The 20,094-nt window shown below is 40.8% G+C and overlaps 1 protein-coding gene across 2 annotated transcripts; it reads left to right on the top strand.

Moving 5' to 3' along the window:
* Nucleotides 1-41: 41 nt before the first annotated feature.
* On the top strand, nt 42-20,094 carry miga2 (mitoguardin 2). 2 transcript variants are annotated; one of them, XM_088904632.1, is made up of 17 exons: nt 42-127; nt 1,273-1,449; nt 2,188-2,401; nt 4,545-4,660; nt 5,927-6,047; nt 6,701-6,831; nt 7,124-7,192; nt 7,389-7,506; nt 7,624-7,727; nt 8,172-8,284; nt 9,290-9,362; nt 9,537-9,623; nt 10,935-11,033; nt 11,884-12,018; nt 12,564-12,617; nt 13,389-13,505; nt 13,648-20,094. In XM_088904632.1, the coding sequence occupies exons 2-17, from the start codon at nt 1,354-1,356 to the stop codon at nt 13,843-13,845; spliced, it is 1,845 nt and encodes a 614-aa protein (XP_088760758.1). In that variant the 5' UTR covers nt 42-127; nt 1,273-1,353; the 3' UTR covers nt 13,846-20,094. The 2 variants fall into 2 exon arrangements, with proteins under 2 accessions (XP_088760758.1, XP_088760760.1); XM_088904634.1 differs by lacking the exon at nt 7,124-7,192.

The following is a 20,094-nucleotide window of genomic DNA, read 5'->3' on the forward strand; positions in this document are numbered from 1 at the left end:
TACGGTTCTGCGCTGGCGTCTCATGAGCCAGTTGCTCGTACAAACGTCAAACTAAGATGAAATCCTGCCTACAGAGCATCATGCTAGTGTGAGCCCAAAGGAGAAAATGCCCTTCTGTAGAAGCAGAGTGAGTGCTTGAATAGAATTTATTCTCTCCTAGTGTAAGGTTACTTTTGAGTGTGGCTGTCTTTACAGTTTGTGTATATCACTTTCTTATAAGTACAAGTGACTTGAACCCGTACAAATAGAGGTACACAATATAGGAAATACAATACATTCCAATGTCTCAGCCAGGAAAGGACAGTACTGAATCCGAAATTGTCAGGTTAAGGAAATTCCTCGTCAAAAATCAGGAAAAGACTTCCGACACATATCTGCAATACGAAAGCGAAACGTGGTTTTATTGTTATTTACCACTGTGTTTACTTCTGCATTGATATTTTAAACTGATACTTCGCGCTACTGTGTAGGAATTGGTATGACATGTATTTCTAATACATGCACGTTTAACAGCTGCGAGAGTGAAAAGGAGTTCATTTTCTCGTGGAACATCTGGCTCATACTTTGTCGGATGCAAGGGTGGTATTCAATGACTTAAACTGATCTTTAGGTAGGAGGTTAGTTTTTTTCTGCTGTCTCTGACCCGCAGATGTTTAATACAAAGATGCAGCACAGTTGACTTCGTTTCACTTGATTCTCATGTGTTGTTGTTTGTTTGCTTATTTACGCGTGTGTAAGTCTCTCTTCAAGTCTACTTGAAATCTTTCTACGTCTTTTTTTTTTCAAATCGCCGGTTGCATTTCTTTCAGCTGTTGAATTTTAATGGGTGTTTTTTCTTAACTCACATATGATTTTGTAAGTTTTGGAATTCTCCGCCTATGTTATTAGCCATCTCTGGAAATTATTTTGCCAGGATAAACTGGATAATTACTCCTTGTGGATTCTCATTACGCAGAACAAAACTGGACTATGCCTGGCTTCTATTATAAGATTAATATTGCACAAAGTACCATTAAAAATGTATCTACTGAGGAAAGAAATGATTTATATGATAGTGTTAGTTATACATGGACTTGTAGGAAAGTTCAGAATAAAAAAAAATAAAGGGAAAAAAAGGAGTAGAAATACAAAATTACACAAATAGAACGCTGAAAAAAATGAAAGCTGTTTTTCCCCATCTGTAACCCTTCGCCAAGCCGTTAAGAGATTATCTGAGAGTACAAGACTCTTAAGCAGATTCCTGGCCTTGTTTTCGGATTTCTCTCGGGATAGGGTTTGGGAAATGCCCAGTAAAGGCAGCTGAGTGGACGCAGCTCCTGGGTGCTGATCTGCTGTGGACGTTCGAAGGCGGACATGTCGATGAGGAGGACAGAAGGCGTCTCGGTGATACAGGCCTTGGCCATGACTGTGGCTGAGATCCCTATGTTCCTTTACTCTACCTTCGGGCAGGTAAACCTTATTCGAGGGCTCTTGGTGGGACAGGGCAGGCTTAGTAATTTCAAGGCTGTAGTTGAGAGATTAAACTGGACAAGACAAGATGGGCACTGAGTGGTAACTGATTGACTTGTACTGTGTGTATGGTAATGAGCTCAATGTTAATAAGATACAGTTCAGTGAGGTGAAAGGTTTTATTTCACTACATACCTGAGCTTTCAAAATAAGAGAGGTTTTGGAGCAAATGTCTCATGGACCTGTCTCTGGCCTGACTATCTTTACAATGAGTTATTCATTTAAGACAAAAAGCAATTGATTCATCTTTATTCAGTGGGAGTGCACCTCTCATTAGTAGGGTTAGTGGGGAAAAGTTTCAGCCTATATTTGTAGAATGTGAGAGAAAATCAGAAGTCTGGTAAGGTTTATGGGAAGTGTGGTCAAAATAATGGTTTGTCATGATAGAGAATTGACTGGATTGATACTATAGCATACCATGCTATAGTACAGGTGTTTTCAGATAGGCAGCATACACACATTTGTTTGCGCTCTGTGCTAGTGTGTAGTTTGAGTAAGGTTTTTAGAGGTATTTTTTGGAGGGAACAGAAGCAAGTGTATTTCCTTAAGCTGTTCCCTATAAAAAAAGGTGTTTAGAAAATGCGAAGCTTCACATTGATTCCCGTGATACTGTGGTGTATGATTTAGTGGTGAAAGACAGTTCAGACATGAGGCTCTTATGCATTGCGTCTTTCTTAGTCCATTTTCTCCCAGCTGCGCCTCTCCCCCAGCCTGAAGAAGGTCCTGTTTGCCACAGCCCTGGGCAGCGTAGCCCTGGCCCTCACAGCCCATCACCTGAAGAGACGTGGCCATAAGAGGAAGAAGATAACCCAGGGGAAGGATGTGCAGAAACAGACAAACGTACCCGAGTCCCTACTGGGCAATGGGCGGCGCCAGTCATCCCTCAAGAAAGGTGAGCAAGAAGTGTGACCGTCGCTCGTGCCCTCGCCACTCCACCCCACCGGTTCGTCCCGCAACACCTGGGCAGGAACCTGGGTCTGCGGTGTAACGCAACAGGGTACCAGCCGAGTGAGCTAAAGGAGACCTCCCTCAACCCTCAACCCAGGCGGCTGAGGTCCCTGCTACGCGCAGGGAGGGCGATGACGTCTCCGTGCCCAAACTAGCTCCGCTACAGAAGCACATCCTAGAGAATGATGAGAGAATACCAGATCATGTGCACACTATGGGGTACTAGAGTGGCTCAGCTGGTTAAGGTGCTCGCTCAGAGCACAGATCGAGCTTTTGTGATCTAGTTTCAAGTTTGAGCTTGGGTCATGTCACGAGCCGTCCGTAACTGGGATTTCCCCAAGTGGCAGCGCATATTTAGCTTGGCACTGTTGGGTGTAGGATCTTGGGTGGGATCTTGGATCCTAGCTCTATGAGTTGCTGTGAGAAGGAGTCTAGCCTCTTGTCCAGTTGGTGCTGGACCTCTTGCATGTCACTGCAGAGCTTGCACCTCAAAAGGTGAATGACTCAATGGATGAACAGGTAGGAGGAGCTTGTTTGCACTTCCTCATTGTCCCCGTGTGGCCACAGGAGTCAATTCTGTGAGCTGAGATGTAAAGATATAATTGGCAATAATTAAGTAAAAGGCATGTAGTGAAATGTAATTGTCTCTTCTAAATTTACAAAATGCACAAATGACCTCACTTCTGAAACTTAAAATTCTTGACTGTACAGTTTGTTGCACCTAGATGAATGTTATTGATGAGAGCCTTCTCATTGCGTCCATCTATACTTCTTCCTGTTTTTCAATTGTCTCACATACAGTTAATGAAGACTATTTCTAAAGTTTAAGCGTCTGGGGTTATGTGTAGTTGGATTGAAACATGGTTAATATACAGAACAACTAGTACAGATATTAGAGTGATGTAATTTCTGAGATACCAAAAGAACCCGTACTGTCGGCACAATTAGTGATGAAAATGTTTTGAAATATAATTGAATGTTTTTTTTTTGTCAACAATGAGTGGACAGAAATTAAGAATGACAATAATGATCCCACAGAATTGTTAGAGTGCTAAACTAACATACTATAAAATAATCTGTAGGCTAGAAAGAAAACAGAAGAATCAGTGACACTTTTTTTAGGAAACGCTCAGAAACTGTACACTATGTTATCTGACTTACTTGATGGCGAAAAACTTAACGATAATCAAAGCTACGTGTGAAAGGAAGTCACTCAAGCAAATCAGCAAGATGGGCTGTTAGTTGATTACTGTTCCAAGGTCTTGAGAGACCCAGGGAAACCATTTCAATAGCATAGCTGGGCAGTTTGTTCTAAATCCCCTCAGCCACTTGTGTAAAGGACCTGATTTCTGTTTTATGAACTCTTACTTAACAGTCCTGTTGGAAAACTATTACTCCTCTTATTACTGGCATTGTGAATGTCTGACTGTTCTCAGGCACAGCATCCAGGGTTTATTAAAAAAAAAACGTTACTGCTCTTTTACGCTTTTAACTTGTTTTCAGTGCCAGATGCACTCTGTAATAGTGGTGAATAAAGAGTCACTGCATAAATGCAAGGTGGAGGATATGAGCATGGATCATTTACCTGTGAAAAGGATATAGGTGTTTATGCTGATGCATTGCTTTTCTATATACAGGTAGGGAAACCAATAAGATAAGCAACCATTAGGTTAGAATATAAAAAGTAGCTAAAAAGCATAGAATTTACATCAAATGGTTTAATGAGCAATTATATTAAAATTGTACTTGTAGTAAGGTGTACTTCCAGAGTGCTCCATGTCCGGTCCAGTCCTGCCAGGTCTCTGCAGAGACCATCAGGAGGGCCTCTTCTGTTGATAGTGGAGAAGGAAAAGAAAAGACAGGGAAAGGGGGCTGGGCTAACTATTGGGAGATTTAAAAGTACTAGAATTGAATTGCTTATGGAATCTTTGGAATCAGACACAGCAGATTTGATTGCCCAAATAATCCCCGAGCATTTCGACGTGTTTGCACTGGTGGAGGATTCACAGATGGAAATCGCATGAGTTAGGGACACGAGACCCACACTGATGATAACAATAAATGCCCTTGTGCTTTGTCGTTGTCAGCCCCGTACCCAGGCCGGAGGGTAACGAGCCCCAGCAGCCGCAGTAATGACACCCTGAGCGGCATCTCCTCTATTGCTCCTAGCAAGCATTCCAGCTCCTCACACAGCCTGGCCTCGGTAAGACTGGACCCAGGGCTGTCCCAGGCGCCAGCCACCCTGTTTCTTTCACAGGATGAGCACATTCCTCTTGGAGAGGGCAGCTTCATTCATAAATAACGCTAATTGTTTGTATTTGTGCACTGCGTTCCATTCCCAAAAGATTCCCAAGCTCTTTACTTCTTGAAAGGGGGCCTCTTTGAAGTGCAGGACTTACCTAGGTCACATTGTGGACATTGTGCATCTTCACTACACAGCAGATAAGGTGCAGAAGCTATATCAGAGGTTATATTAAGGGGAACATTTAGGAAGGACGTTTTGCCAGGACAACAGGATTAACACCCCTTTTCTTATTAGTGCCATGGGATCCTTAGTTGACAAAGTGGTGAGAACCTTGATTTAGCACCGCATCCACAGAACAGCTTCCCCGGTCACCATACTTGGACATTGGTTTGGACATTCTTGTACAGAGGCAGGAGCACCCCCTTGTGGTCTTCCAACACTGTATATAACAGCAACCTGAGTTTGTTTATAGGTCTACCATCTCAGTACTGGTCAGTACTTAGCTCCTGAGACCCCATGAGCTCAGGCAAAAGGTGGTAATGGTTCCAGTGATGACATTCTTCCTGAGTGTGAGTTGAACTCTGTGGCCCCGACACCTGCGTTTCCAGCCTGGATCATGTCACTACCAGCCTGTGACCGGGAGTCCTCGAACAGGACCTGCACTGCTGGAATAGAGCTACCAGAGAGAGCTCACTCAGTGAACCGGTGACTTTGGGCTTACAGAAACGTCAGTGGGAGGAGAAATTGGAGTGCTATAGAGTATTGTCTGGGGAGTCTGGGTGAACAGCGCATCAAACAGGCGAATGTCCTTAAGTATGGGAAGTGTAGAGCAGCCCACTTGTTTGAAAACCTCTCAATTGCAGTGTTAATCAGCGTGTGGAGCATGTCAAGGAACAAGTAAAGGTTTATTCCATGCTGAAAACAACGTTTAGGCTGTGTATCCTTCTTCAGTTGGGGAATGTCTATTTAAATAGCACGCTATAGTATTCCTATTCACTTTATGAGCTCCTTAGGATGTTAGGAAACTAGATCCTTTAATTGTCGCAATATAAGGAAAAACCTGTGCTCATACAGTACCTGCCTCCATTCAGTGTTTGCAAATGCTGCTGCCATTGCACAGGGCTTTGCTGACATTGGTGTATGTGGTATGGGCTATGCATGGGCTTAGGGATCTCAGTGTTGCCTTTTCTCAGCCGCTGTTTCTTCACGAATTTATGATCGCAGGTGCGCGTTCCGCCCTCGCCGAACCAAGCAACCAACCCTGCAGCACCTTGGGAAGCAGAGGCAGTAGAGGAAGAGTCTGGCATGGCGGAAGATTCCAATGCAGAGAATCTCTACATCATGGGTAAGAAGGAGTCAGCTGTGTGCCAAGGACCCCTGGTGTGCGGAAATATGGAAGAACTTAACGTGCTATTGTAAGAATATGTTTAATAATATTTCTATATTTATCTGCAATGAGATGACTTTCATGTTGTGTCTCAAGAGCTTATAATTCTACTCTTACCATCCCGGTTTATTAAAAGCAAATGGGAAAAAGTGTTGGCTATTTTCAGTAGCTTTGGCGCACCAACACAGGATCATCTGAATCCAATAGGAATTAACGTGGATCCTGCAGTTGTGCTGTCGATTTGTCTGGAAGCAGAAAACCTTGTTTATTCAGACTTCATAGGCTCCTGCTAAAAATAGTGTGGCACCACACTGCTCCCCTTTCATTTCCTCCTCTGCTGATATTCACCTGCATTGATTTCAGATTTATTTCATAACAACATGATTTGTGCCTAAATCAGTTTGAGGGAGCTTGTGAGTGTCTGAGGGATTGGATGACGTATGCAGTGCACTATGTAAATGCTCAAGGCAGGACTTTTTGAGCATGTACTTTTCACGCTCCTTCTGGCATTGATCCTATGTCTTGCTACAAGCGCTGCCCTCAGCTGCTGGAAAATTAAAGATTTGTCCGCACAGATCTGTGCCAACCCTACACTTCCTTTTTCCCTGCAGGGATGGAACTCTTTGAGGAAGCCCTGCAGAAATGGGAGCTAGCCCTCAACATTCGGCACCGACGCCGATCAGAGGCGACAGCCAGTAGTAGCCTGGTCCTTCAGGGAGCATCGGCAGCAGAAAAGCCTCAGGTGCTCTTCTTCCCAGTTTTTGTCCTCCCAGAGCTTTGTCAGTGGAGCTCAGCCAGATCTCATCTTGCAGATAGCATGAATCAAATAATTGGGCTTCCTTAATGCAGTGTTTCGCCCTGGGAATTGTATTGTGTTTGTATAGTGTAAAAGGATTGTTTCAATACTTTTGTGTTGTAGTTAGAAAGGAGAACTGCATGAAAGTATAGAAGGAAAAAGCAGAGGTGAATCCGATGCTAAGTAGAAAATGATGGAGTGAAACGCTCAAGGTTTTGATTATGGAGCTTTCTTTCAGTGTGTAGAGGGGAGAGAGGGAGAGCAAAAAATCTGGGAAAGAGGCATGGTGAAGAAGACAAAAGAAAAGGTGAGATTGGCTGGAAAATGGGGCTCTGTGGGACACTCCACTGTCTCCCCTTTTACCACCCATCTCCTTCTGTCCCCTGTTTTACTGCCACTCCCCCCTTTTCAGAGTTTCCCTCTCCTGAAAGCGCGTCCATGAAGGAAAAATACTTCTCCTTCATACTTGACGTGGTTTTTTTTTCCATTTTCCCTTTTCCCAGTCTGAGTCGAGGAACAATGTGTTTGCCGAAAAGCTGGAGACCCTCCTTCACCGAGCGTATCACCTCCAGGAGGAGTTTGGGAGCACCATCCCCCCGGACAGTCTGCTGCCTGACTTTGGTAAGTCACGTCCCGAAGAGGGTGAAGCTTGACAATTTCTGGACCCTGCCAAACTGTTAAAAGAAGAGAAGAAGTTTGCTCAGGTTCGCTCTCAATTCCTGTGGTTGTGGTTGACAGAGAGTGAGGGAACACTTATCCTGCCCAATGAGAGTTCACATAGGCTGCCCATGGACGATGGCGCCAGTATCACCTCAGACGACTCTTTCTTCTCAGCGGCCGAAGTGAGTCTCCTTCTTCCGCCTTCTAACATTAACATTTAACAGTCTGGCTGTATTTCATTTTCCCTTGTGTGCTTTTCTCATTTTCTCCTGTTGATGTGCAGCAGATGGAAATGTTGTCTGTGCAGATCTCAGAAAAGTGGGTTCTGTGAGATCTTTAGCATGAATGAATCAAACTGCTGTAAAAGTCGATTTGTATGTGTTTGCTGACCAGAGGTTGTCATGTAATAATTCAAACATGTATTCCATAATACCCACACCTTCTTTTTTTGTCTTTCATTTCATATTTATATAGCGATACTGGGAAATTAGTCCCTGCACTGATTTTATGACCCTCCATGTCATCAATCATTCAGATTTGTTCCATGCCTGTGTTAGACATGACAGAACCCGTCCTTGCTGTGAGTCTGGTTCTCGGCTGACCCTGCCCACTGTCTATCCCTGCAGCTCTTTGATACCCTGTCTTTTGACGAAGCATACCGGCCCTCGAGGTTGGCAGCGCTGTATGAGGAGGCTCTGGCTCTTGTGAAAGAGGGAAAGGTGTCCTGCAGAACACTAAGGTGAGAGATAGGCTGGAGTACTGGTGCCCTGTGCGGAATTAGAAGCAATTCCTGCTGTAATCTTTTGGCTTGCATTTTTACAAACTAAAAGTGGTCCATTTCAGGACTGACCCTTATGCTACTAATACATATGGCTAAAACAGAAAAAGATCGGTCTGGCTGCACATGCATATACAGGCACAGCTTGTACATACACGTGTGTAAACGAGCATCTCTGTAGAAGTAAAACAGCTCAGGTTAAATATTCTCAACTGTTGATACCTTGATCTTCTAAAGATGAAATATTTTAGCTGTGGTATGATTGCTATGCCCATGTAATTGTCTGTCATGGGGAGGATAACTCTCAAGACATGGGAATACTGGAAATATTGACCATTATTCACTGTAGCTGTTGTAGAGGCAGATTAATCGCCTTTCACCCCCCAGTCTTTACGTGGAGTGATTACTTCCCAGCAAACTACCTTCGAACCTCAAAGTTTTACCACACATTAGAGCCTCAGAGGTATAGAATACAAGTTTTCTGCGTCTTGTATAAATTTCTCATTTACCTGAATTCCTGCTACCAGTTTTTGGTCATCTTCCAGCTTCTCTGATCTGACCTCTGACTTCCCCTGGCCAATCTTTTGACACCTGGGAATGCTTATTTCTGATGTCAGTCTGGGTTCGAGTGCTCTTTGATCCTTTCTCCGAGTCAAAAACTTTTACCACAAAGCTGAACCCTCTGTCTCCTACAACACCATAGTTCATTGTGGAATCTAGGGGCTTCCTGTGAACAGCAACTAAACTGTTTTAGTATTTGTGGGTGCAGTACAGTAGGTTAACCAAATGAGAATCATACTTCTTGTTAGCATTGAGCTAGTAACAGAGAAGTATAAGAATGCTTCTGAGCACAGTTCTCAAGGTCTAGATTAGTCTGAGGACTAGTCTGAGAGATGCTGAACATCTGCAGTGAGTTTGCCTTATCACATGTGCTCTGTGTTTACTCTCCTGTTTTCTCTTTTCTAGAACAGAGCTCTTAGAGTGCTACAGTGACCAAGATTTTTTGGCAAAGCTGCACTGTGTGAGACAGGCCTTTGAGGTATGGTTTTGATATAATGCTCATATTGTTTCAGAATGTTAGGATATCACTGGCGATACTCACAGCCTTCCTCACATCACTCTGTTAACTCAGCGTATGTAGCAACAGCACTGCTTACTCTGCTTTCCTTCTCTTTAAAAATGTGTTGCCATTACTGTGACCCCTCTTTTGCAGGTGGTATTGCTGGATGAAAACCAGCAGGTGTTCTTCAGTGAGATTGGGAAACAGATGATTACAGGGCTCATGGCCAAGGCTAACAAGGTGAAACTCTTAAATCTTACATCATGGTTGGATGCCATGTGGTTGCTATAATAACAATACTAAACTTTATTTTAAATAGCGCCTTTAAAGGTGGCTTCTCAAAGCGCTTTACAGAATGAGAACAACAATAAATAAAAAGAAAACACAATTACAATACACAGAGGAGACCGTGGATGGTGGTACTAGGAAAAGCAGAGGGGTGAAGAATAGAACCAGTTAAGTAAAGGCTCTTCTAAAGAAGTGGGTTTTGAGTCTGCATTTGAAGGAGTTTAGAGAAGGTGACTCTCTGATATCCTTGGGCAGAGAGTTCCAGAGCTTGGGGGCATAACAGGAGAAGGCCCTGTCACCCATACAATGTAGACGGGCTTGGGACAGTTAGGAGACCAGAATTAGAAAAGCGAAGGTTGCAAAGTGAGGAGTAAGGCGATAATAGTTCAGACAGGTACTGAGGTGCCAAGCCATGCAGAGTCTTATAGGTGAACAGGAGGATTTTAAAGTCCACATGGAATTTGACAGGAAGCCAGTGCAAGGACTCCAGGATAGGAGTAATGTGATCACTAGCACTAGACCTGATCAGGATCCCGGCTGCTGAATTTTGGACATACTGCAGTTTGTTCAAACTATAGGTTGTTCAGCATGCTGTGAAACCCAGTCGGCGTAATCTGTGTTTAATAAGCACCTGCAAGAATGTCAGATTATATGTTGCGTTGAGGGTGATGCAAGCTCACCATGACCACCACAGGGTAAACACATCCTGACTGGTAAATGTTGAGTTGAAAATAAAATCTGTCTGCACCATGTATCCTTATTGTTCACTTTTCGGTATTACGGTCAAGCCTGCTTTCTCACCGAAAAAGAAGGCAGTATAGAAAAACAGATTTAGTACTGCAGGCATTGTCTTTATCCTCTTAAATCTTAAGAATTGCACCCTCAATTTCTTGCTGGTTTTCGTTCATGAAATAATTCGTAATAAATCCTTGCGTTTTTGGAGTGCTTCCCATACCAGAGGAAGCCCAAAAGCACTACAACTACTGCTTGAGATCAGCACACATCTCCTGTAGGTGACCTGCGGGGGCCATTATGTGTCAACAGCTCCACTATATTTTGAGTAAAGGTTTCTGAATATTCTGGGTTTTGTAGTTAAGTCCCAAAACACTTATTGGAAAAAGAAACATTTTATAATTGGCATGCTTTTGCATTATATACGGTAAGTGATAGCACCAGAATTGCCTTCCTAGATCTACATAGATTTTGGCAACTTAAACATTCAGCATTCAGCACTGAAACACTAAAGGTCTTTTCCTCCTTCAGAGTCCAAAGGGATTCCTGGAAAGTTATGAAGAAATGCTGCGTTATACACAGAGGGAGGAGACTTGGCCAACAACCAAGATGGAGCTAGAAGGACGAGGAGTGAGGCTCTTTCTAAAATCCCTTTGCCTTACTGCTGACATGGTGATCCGTTTATACTGGTATAAAAGCACAGAGCTGTTAAAATTCAAGGAGCATCTCAGTGTTTTTAATGTCAGTGCTAATGGAAGAAAAGCAACATGTCAGCAATGTGGTTCTGTCACTATAAAATGTGCTTGTTTCGTGGAATCCGTTACAAATTCATTACCCATGATGCTAAGATCTTGTTACCAGGAGGCAACAGTGGTAATGAATTCTATAAAGTGGGATTTTGAAATGACTGTTCATTTCTGTCTTCAGAATGCAGTACCTAAAAATAACTAAAGGCAGGGTAATTCTGTTCTAGTATGACCCAAATGGTCAGATTTCTATAACTTGCAGGGGGATTTTGCTTATGTTACTCTTAAAAGGGTACTAACATTTAAAATTAAAGAACACACCAATTAATCATCAACATAAAAAGTTATTTTTTGAAAGATGGACTCTTGATTTACTTCCGCTGACTTAAGTTCCAGTACAGCTCCAGTACAGCTCCAGTACAGCTCCAGTACAGCTCGCTGAATGTACAGTAAATGGGTGAGTGGTGTGAAGCACTGGTTAGGATTCTGGATGTGTAACTGGAAGGTTGTGGGTTCAGTTCCCAAATGAGACATTTCTGTTGTATCCGTGAGCAAGGTACTACATTGGAATTCTTCCAGTAAAGAATAAAAAATGCTTGGCTGTATATAAATGGGTGCAAATGTGAATTGTTTTGGACAAAAGCCTCAGACGAATGAGTAAATAACCATCTCCAGTTTCTTTCTGGTGTTAGTTGAGTGTTTGGGCCACACCCTGATTCCTGTCTCTCACTCAGGTGGTGTGTATGAATTTCTTTGACATTGTGCTGGACTTCATCTTGATGGATGCCTTCGAAGATTTGGAGAGCCCACCGTCCTCTGTAGTGGCTGTGCTACGTAATCGCTGGCTGTCGGACAGTTTCAAAGAGACGGTGAGCTCTCTCTGGTGTGAAGAATTGGAGACACTGGAAAGTCTGTGGAATATTCTACTGAAATAATAATGATAAATCCCACATGTCAGCAGCTGCGCTATATTTTGAGTAAAGGTTTCTGAATATTCTGGATTTTGTAGTTAAGTCCCAAAAGATTTATTGGAAAAAGAAACATTTTATAATTGGCATATTTCTGTGTTTTCATTTCATTACATGGCCTTTTATTTCTGTTGTTTTTTTTTCTTTTGTCCTTTTTGCTAACGTTCTTTCTTCAGTATCCTCAGTTTCTTGGAAAAGAGACTGCTCTAAGGTTTGAGTTTGCTCCTTAATATTTTAGAATCTAGAAGATTTTGTTTTCCTTTCATGTGTATTCAATGTGTTCTAAATGCACATGAGAAAAGATTGAGATTTTTTTTTATCCCAGTAAAATGTTTTTTCATGTTATATTTAAAATGGCACACTTTAACACAGACGGCCTTAATGCCAGTAATACAGTGAAAAATATGTAGAGAATTATCTTCAGGCTATGATTTTTACTTTTGCAGGCTCTGGCCACAGCTTGTTGGTCTGTTCTCAAAGCCAAAAGGCGTCTGCTCATGGTAAGTGCAATTGAAAACCGCTTGCTTGTGTGTGCAGTGCTGAGCTGTGTTTTTATGATCAAAGGTGATTGCTAACTTAACAGTCAGGATCATTACCATTACTTATACTTGGGATTCTGTTCATCCATACAACTTGGTCTTTACGTCTTAATTAGACTATAAAATATATATTTATAGCAAGGCCATAGCTCATTTTTTCTACTTTAAGATGAGAAATTCACTTATGTAGCATCAAAGATTACTCTTCAAGCTCTAAACTTTTCAAAGGAACAGTACGGGTGGTAATTATCGTGTAGAAGCACTGTGATACTCATGGTCCTTGCTTCGTGTTCCTCCATGTTCTCTTGACCCTCTCTTTGCTCTGTCCTTGTCTACCTTTTGTGTTTTGAACTGTGATCTACTTGGCAACGGCCTTTGCTTTGTTTCTGATCATGACTCCAGACAGTGTTTGCTTGCTTGCTTCGCCACGCCAGCCTGTGCCTGATTGCTTGCCTGCTCTGCCCCGTACTCGGGTTCGTCACACAGTTCGTCACCGAGGCAGCGACATTACAATACGTTATGACAGATCTCATTATCTTTCTCCTCTGGCATCACTCATTTAATAACTGCTCATTAATTTCCAGTAAATCCTATATGTGGAACTGTGAAGTATTATGGACGTTCACCTAGTCTTAGAAATGCAGCCTCCTGTAGTCACACAATGATAGATTATGGGCCTGTTATTGAAAGATCTTTGAAAAATTAAATTTGGAATTTTCCCTCTTTCTTTAGGTACCAGATGGATTCATTTCCCACTTTTATTCCATCTCGGAGCATGTGAGCCCAGTTCTGGCATTTGGATTCCTGGGTCCCAGACAGCACCTGAGTGAAGTGTGCAGTATCTTCAAGGTAAGCCACATGACAGGCTACATAATTTTAATTATTGGTGTGTTTATTCAACGATAAAATGGCTTATTAATGAAGAAGGTATATTTATTTGATGTTTGGTTTAAAGAAATGATTTTTTTTGTTCTTTTGCTCACATTAACAGCAACAGATTGTCCAATACCTGAAGGATATGTTTGACCATGATAAAGTTCGCTTCACAACTGCGCAGTCACTGGCTGATGACATCTTGCGATTGTCCCGACGACGCAGTGAGATTCTGCTCGGATACCTGGGCATTGACAGCTTAGTGGAGCCCAATGGATCGCTGCCACTTAGCAATGGACCTTCTGAACATAACTAAGAGACATACCTTGAACCTAATTTACAATTACTTCATTGATATCCCTGCTCATAAAGGCCTGGGAGCTGTTGTCCATCTCCCCCACATAAGTCACCAAAGGTATCAGTTTTCTGCTGATAATCAATCAGTCTTACTGTACCTCCATCTGCACTGTGGGAAATCAGGTCTTGCCAGGAGCAAAGAGAACTCATACACTTCACGGGATCTGTTCTCTCTTGGCCAACTGTAAATTATCCCTCTGGTACAGACTCAAGTGTTGACACTTAAGGATAAACACTGAAAGACACTGACTGTCTTTTAATTTAGCTCTCATTCAGTCCTGTGAATATGTCATCAGTCACTTGTCTGCATTTTTTAAAGATATTTTCCTACCTTAGATGGCACATCATAATTACAGAAGAGAGACTTTTGTGGTCTTCAGAATCCCAATGCAATAGGATTAAATCTAAATTTTAAAACATAATTTACTGAATGTGACAAGTCTGGTACCTTAACCAGACCTGCTGGGAATCACTAACTGGGTTACTTGGCTAAGGTGACCTATGAATACATGTATGATCATGGCTTGCTGGGACACAGGAAGACTTTTTGCTGACATTACTCTGATGTCATTTTCAGGCAGATGGCAATCTGAGTACTGGATACACTACAGAGACACTATAAACCTGGAATTTAGAGCTTTAATCTTTTTTTACCTTGTGGATTTAAGAAAAATAGCGTTTCAAAAGGAAAAGTCTGTAAATCATGGAACTCCATGTTATGGCCAGTGTCTTGATAGAACTCTTGAAAGTAAAACCACTGATCATAAGGGATTTCAGGTGAAACCTAAAGCATGTCTTGTTCGGTCTTTGTCAGTCCATATTTTTTCCACACTCTTTCAGACTGAGTTTCTTTGGGTGGAAAAAGACCATCATTGTCTAAAAAGCTTATCAGCCCAGATTTTATCGTCGGAATGCTTTGAAAGATTTTTGTTCTAATTCTCTGGACTTCACCTCCGTTGTCTGTTCAATCAAACTTGGTGTTTTGTGGTGCTGTGAAGGCCTCTTTGCACAAACGAGAGAGGCAAAGAAGACATGTGAGAGCTCAGCATGAAGAAAAATTACCACAAAGAGATTCCTTTTGGAAGTACCAGAAACCTTCCTTAATTGCTTGCAACTAATTTAAAATTTCAAGGAAGATCCTTGTCCTTTACAACATCTCAAAGATTAACATGAAGGAATTATCAGTTTTTTCAGCTTGGCCAGAAGTTCTCTGGAGGAGAACATTCTCATTGCAGTTTTTTTCTGGGTAGCTCAATACAAAAGCAGATAACAGTTGTTAATAACTCCATAAAAAGATTACATTCAACCTTCAGTTACACAAAATAATTAGAATGATTCTTTTTGTCCACAAGGAAAGATATATGCTTTTTGTTTAATGTTTTTTTTATTAATCGTGTAATCAGAGGCACATAATTGTGCACAAAGTTGATTTTTATGTTTTAGAAATGTATTTTCCTTCCAACTTTGGGTGAGTTACAAAGTTCATAATGTGGTATTTGATGTATTTTGCACTTTATCTAAAAACGACTTTTCTTTTCTCTAAAACCTACATACTGTACTGTAGTACTTTCTGTGTTATTGTTGTTGAAAGATCTGTTAGGTTTCAAACATTTCCAACACGCTGTTTTTGAGGTCAGAAGCCTATCCTGTCTTCTGGTAATCATTACCTTATTATTAAGTTCATGTTAAAAACCTGATACACAATTCTGAAAGTAAAAGAAGATAAATTAAGATTATCTGTGCACGTGAAACAAAAGCAATGGGATCTCTACTATACAGATTGTGCCCTTTATATGGACGTCTGTTTAACTCTGAGGCAGCTGGCTCTTTCTCATAGAGTCTGGGGTGACATGGGGCATGAGTCACTCAATATGTTACATTAGATTTCAAGGTGCATGACCCGTGAAATAACTGAATCCCAAAGAGGTGGTAAAATGGGTCCAGTTAATTTGTTTTTCACCTAATAAGAGACCTCTGGCTCAGGTAGAACAAACACAAGTAACCACTGTCTTTGATCACCTGTGATGAGTGCAAACCCAAGTTCCCCATTTAATTCCTCTAACTGTAAGATGGCTTCTTAGCTGATTCGCTCCTCCTGGTTCAAGCAGTCATCTAATGTAGGACTGTCTGATCTTGGTCCTGGAAGACTGGTGTGTCTCTTGGCTTTCATTCCGACTCGGTTTTTAATAAGCTAAATCAGCTGGTTACTCACTTAATTGGATCAATTTAAACCTTCCCCAAGTTCTTCTGATACGGCTTCTTTAAACAGCCCTAGAAGACCTGCAGACACGCCAACCCTTCAGGACCGCACAGCCCTGACTGAACACAGTCACATGCCCACTGTGTATGGCACATTCAGCTGAGCAAATCTGCTTTGGGTAGGGTGTTACTGCAATGCTAAGATTTATGTAGAGAGAAAGCTGATTTGGAGCTTGTTTCTGTTGACAAAGCGATGAGGTCTGTCAATGTTCATTTGTTCAGGGAATATTGCAGCATTAAGGGACATAAACTAAAGTAGAAACAACATTTTGTCCTAACAGAAGAAATGGTTTCAAAAATCCAGTAACATTTTGTTTATTTTTTTGTATTGTTTTGAAGCTAAATTTATTTTCACATATATCATGATTCTGTTTAAGTTTTGAACTGAATTTTAGTTATGAGTTTCAGAATCAAGTGACAGCTGCTGGGACATGTGATGTATTGTTCAGAAAGTAGGTAGTATCTCACTACGAGTAGCATAGAAAGGAAAAATCATGCATGTGGATCAGAAAACAGTCTCCAAATCAGTTTCAGACTGTAAATGTTTTTGCTTGCTTTTTAATGAAACCTTCACATGATGCTTAGGCAATCTAGATTTCAAGATCGGAGTAACCGCAAGTCTTGAAAGTCTGAGCCACAGTTTTAATACTCTTGGTTAACTCAGAAATAGTGTATATTATTGTACAGTGAATCTGACTTGTTTGATTAAATCTATTTTTCCTAACAACTTTAGAGAAAGATTTACTTCATTGTAACTTTGTAACTACATGGTATCAGTGGAATGTACAGTATAGTGTTAGTTATCAGAGTAAACAGTCCAGATTTTCTTGCAAATAGTTTGTTATTGCTTAAATACAAGCACACAGCCTTTTAATTGGACTTTTTTTTAGATTTTCATATGGGACGTACAACATGTAGAAAGTACTATTGAATAGCCCGTTTCAGGGGAGGACTTTCAGAAAAGCCTGCTGGATCTGAAGTGTATTGTTTAGAGGAGGCTGCCTGTGCTGTTTGAGCACTGTAATAACAAAGTTGAAAAAATTACTTATTCAGCATTGGATTTGTACAGTATACAGTATATAGTATATAAATCAAACTTAAGTTGACATTATGACAGCCATTTATGGTTTTTAAATGTGTACTACTGATGTTACTTTAACCTTAGAATCTGTTATCAATGTCTTATAGTTATGGTCTTCAACTCTGATCCTGCAGAGCCTCAGTACAGATCCAGTTCTATAGATTATAAACACCTTTAAGATATTTATAAATTAAGCCAGTTATCTATTTAAGAGAACTCTGGTCACTGAGAGCTGAAGAGTACTCAGATTATTGTCCCGCATATCTAAATGACTTAACAATTTATGGGTAGAATTAATTAGTTGATAGCAAGTAATTAACAGTTCCAAGTCTCGAGAAATATTTGGTTTTCCTTTAAACCTTGATAGCTTGTTGCTTTCCAGGAATAGGATTGGAGAGGTTGAATCCTTCTGTATAGCATATCACCTTGTGTGAACCTTTTTAAGCAGCTTTCTAAATATACTGTCTATATGACTGATTTAATCATCAAAACCCATTGTAATGGAACAAGACATACAAATAAGCTCAAAAATTGAAATAATGAGGGATACCTAATGTGTGCTGCTAAACTAATGAGAAAGGGTCTGTAAGTTCTGAGAATAAAGTATTTAAAATGGTTATAGGTACAGTTTTAATATCACTTCTCAGTGTAGTTTCCTATAATCACAATACACTTGACTTGCTTTTCTATACTGTAAGATACATGCCTATAGCAGCAAAATAGAACTCTTCAGGATCCCTCTCTCAACTGACCTCTTTGAATGCCTTCAGGCTTTCATTGTCTGTAAACCTCACACCTTGAAGGTGAGCCTTCAAGCTTTGAAACAGGAATCGCTTAAGACCAGGTATGGACATTACATAGCTACTGGAAGTCTGCATTCACAAATGGCATCCTGGGCAACATGGATCTTGTGCACAGGGCCAGTGACTTGTACTGTGTAGTGCTGTCTCCTCTTGTCCTTGGATAACTTGTCCAGACCTTTCCACTGAATTAGATTATACATTAATCATCATCAGAATTCCTTCTTGACTCCTGAAAGGGGGCACTATGATCTTGTCCATTGAAGGATGAGTGTAACTTCTATGGTAATTGGAACACCTTGCAGCTTTCACTATGAGAACTCTTGTTCCGTCACTGAGCTTCAGTGATAAATATCACCTGTAAATCAAGGAATATAAAAGCTGACAAGATCCCAGCGACTTGATTCCATTCTATTGGTGTTGCACCTGAAAACTGAAGTTTCACAGCCACCAGCTTGCAGGGACTTTGGCCTTGCTGCTATCTCGCCAGTTTCTATGCGACACCCCTGGATTTTTAACTGGGAGGTTTGCGATGACATCATCATCTACCAGCTGTTCAAGAAGAGGAACAAAAAGTGACCTAGATGAGCCTCCTCTTATTTCTAACTGTTAATGTATTTTTTTTTGGTGTAGCATCTGTGTCTCACTACATTTTGAAATGAGCCAAATGCTAAGATTAAATATCTTGTCTTATGAACTTATTGACCTGCCCTCTCATCTAATCATTTCTTTGTTAAGCCCAATGTTAAACAGTCCACAAAACAGCATTCTGACTTCTTTAAAGATGATTTGAAAACTATCTTCAAAAAATCCTTTTTTTTGTCTTTAGATTTTTCTGCTGTTTGCATAATGCCTGCATGAAGTTCAATTTACTGTACATCCCCTGGTGAATGTATTTTATCTGTTGTCAGGATGGGCCTGGGATTTATTTAAGCATTCATGTGATTTATTAGGATTGAGTGTTCTGCGGTTAAAAAGGTCTTTGAAATAAGTGAGAATCTTATGGATTGAATATTGCCATCCCTACTGTCTATGAGTGGCTCTTTAAATCAAACTTCAAATCAGGTTATGTGTAATGCAGAAAAACAGCTAGACTCGGGTCTAGAGTTTAAGAGGTATAGGTGTTAAATATGAAAAATGCAAATGAGGGAAAAGGTGTTCAAATAACATTTTATAATTATGAATCCTTGGGGAAGAACGCTCAATGAAAAGCACAGAGTATAGTGCAAATATATTTCATTTTAAGGTAATGTAGCTTTTAAATCATTCTTTCTGCACAGACTGAAAATCATTAATCCTGTCTGCACAAATCTTTCTTTGCTCCTTCTGCCAGTCATGCACAGGTCACACACCTTAACTGTTCTGTTACAAAGGAAAAGTGATTTGACCTATTATTTTCCTCATCTTATACGGAACACTTTCTCTGCAACATAAGCAACTGTTCCGTAATTGCTGTTGCAAAGTGCACGGAAACCATATTTAATTTATGTAAACAAGACGAGACAAGTTGTGAAATGTTCAGCTCTTTATGGACTTGCATGGCCTTTACGCCTGTGTTACAACCGGAAAGAATTCCCAGTGTAAAGTATCTGAGGCGATGACAATAGAAATATGGCAGATCTTAATGGTAACGAAAGTCAGACACAAAGTGGTAAAGACTGTCTTTTGTGTATTGCCAGCTCAGCTTCTTGCTTTATCCTTGACTATTTAAATGTTTCCAAAACTATGGAAAGTATGCAAATATGATAGTGTGCAGTATTGTCTGTAAGGCTCAGAAATGCATTTGAACTGCTTGGTGCGTTTGGTCTAATCCGGTCCTAGTTATGTTGGTTTCTGAAGGTACATCTTCCATAAGACTGCACTAGTTAGCGCCTTTCTAATTAAGGTCATTTTAGGTGACATACACATTTTTTTCTCTACTTTTATTCCGTGCCTTTCGTGTTATTTTTACATCTCATTTAATGTGCAAAGTTGTGCCATTTTCCTTCTCCTCTTTCTTCGTGCACTGTTTTGATATCGGTTTTTGTTGCGTCATGAAAGTTCCAATAAAATGTACCAATAATTCCAA

The sequence above is a fragment of the Atractosteus spatula genome, chromosome 23, assembly GCF_055471065.1.
Source record: "Atractosteus spatula isolate fAtrSpa1 chromosome 23, fAtrSpa1.hap1, whole genome shotgun sequence".
NCBI lineage: Eukaryota > Metazoa > Chordata > Actinopteri > Semionotiformes > Lepisosteidae > Atractosteus > Atractosteus spatula.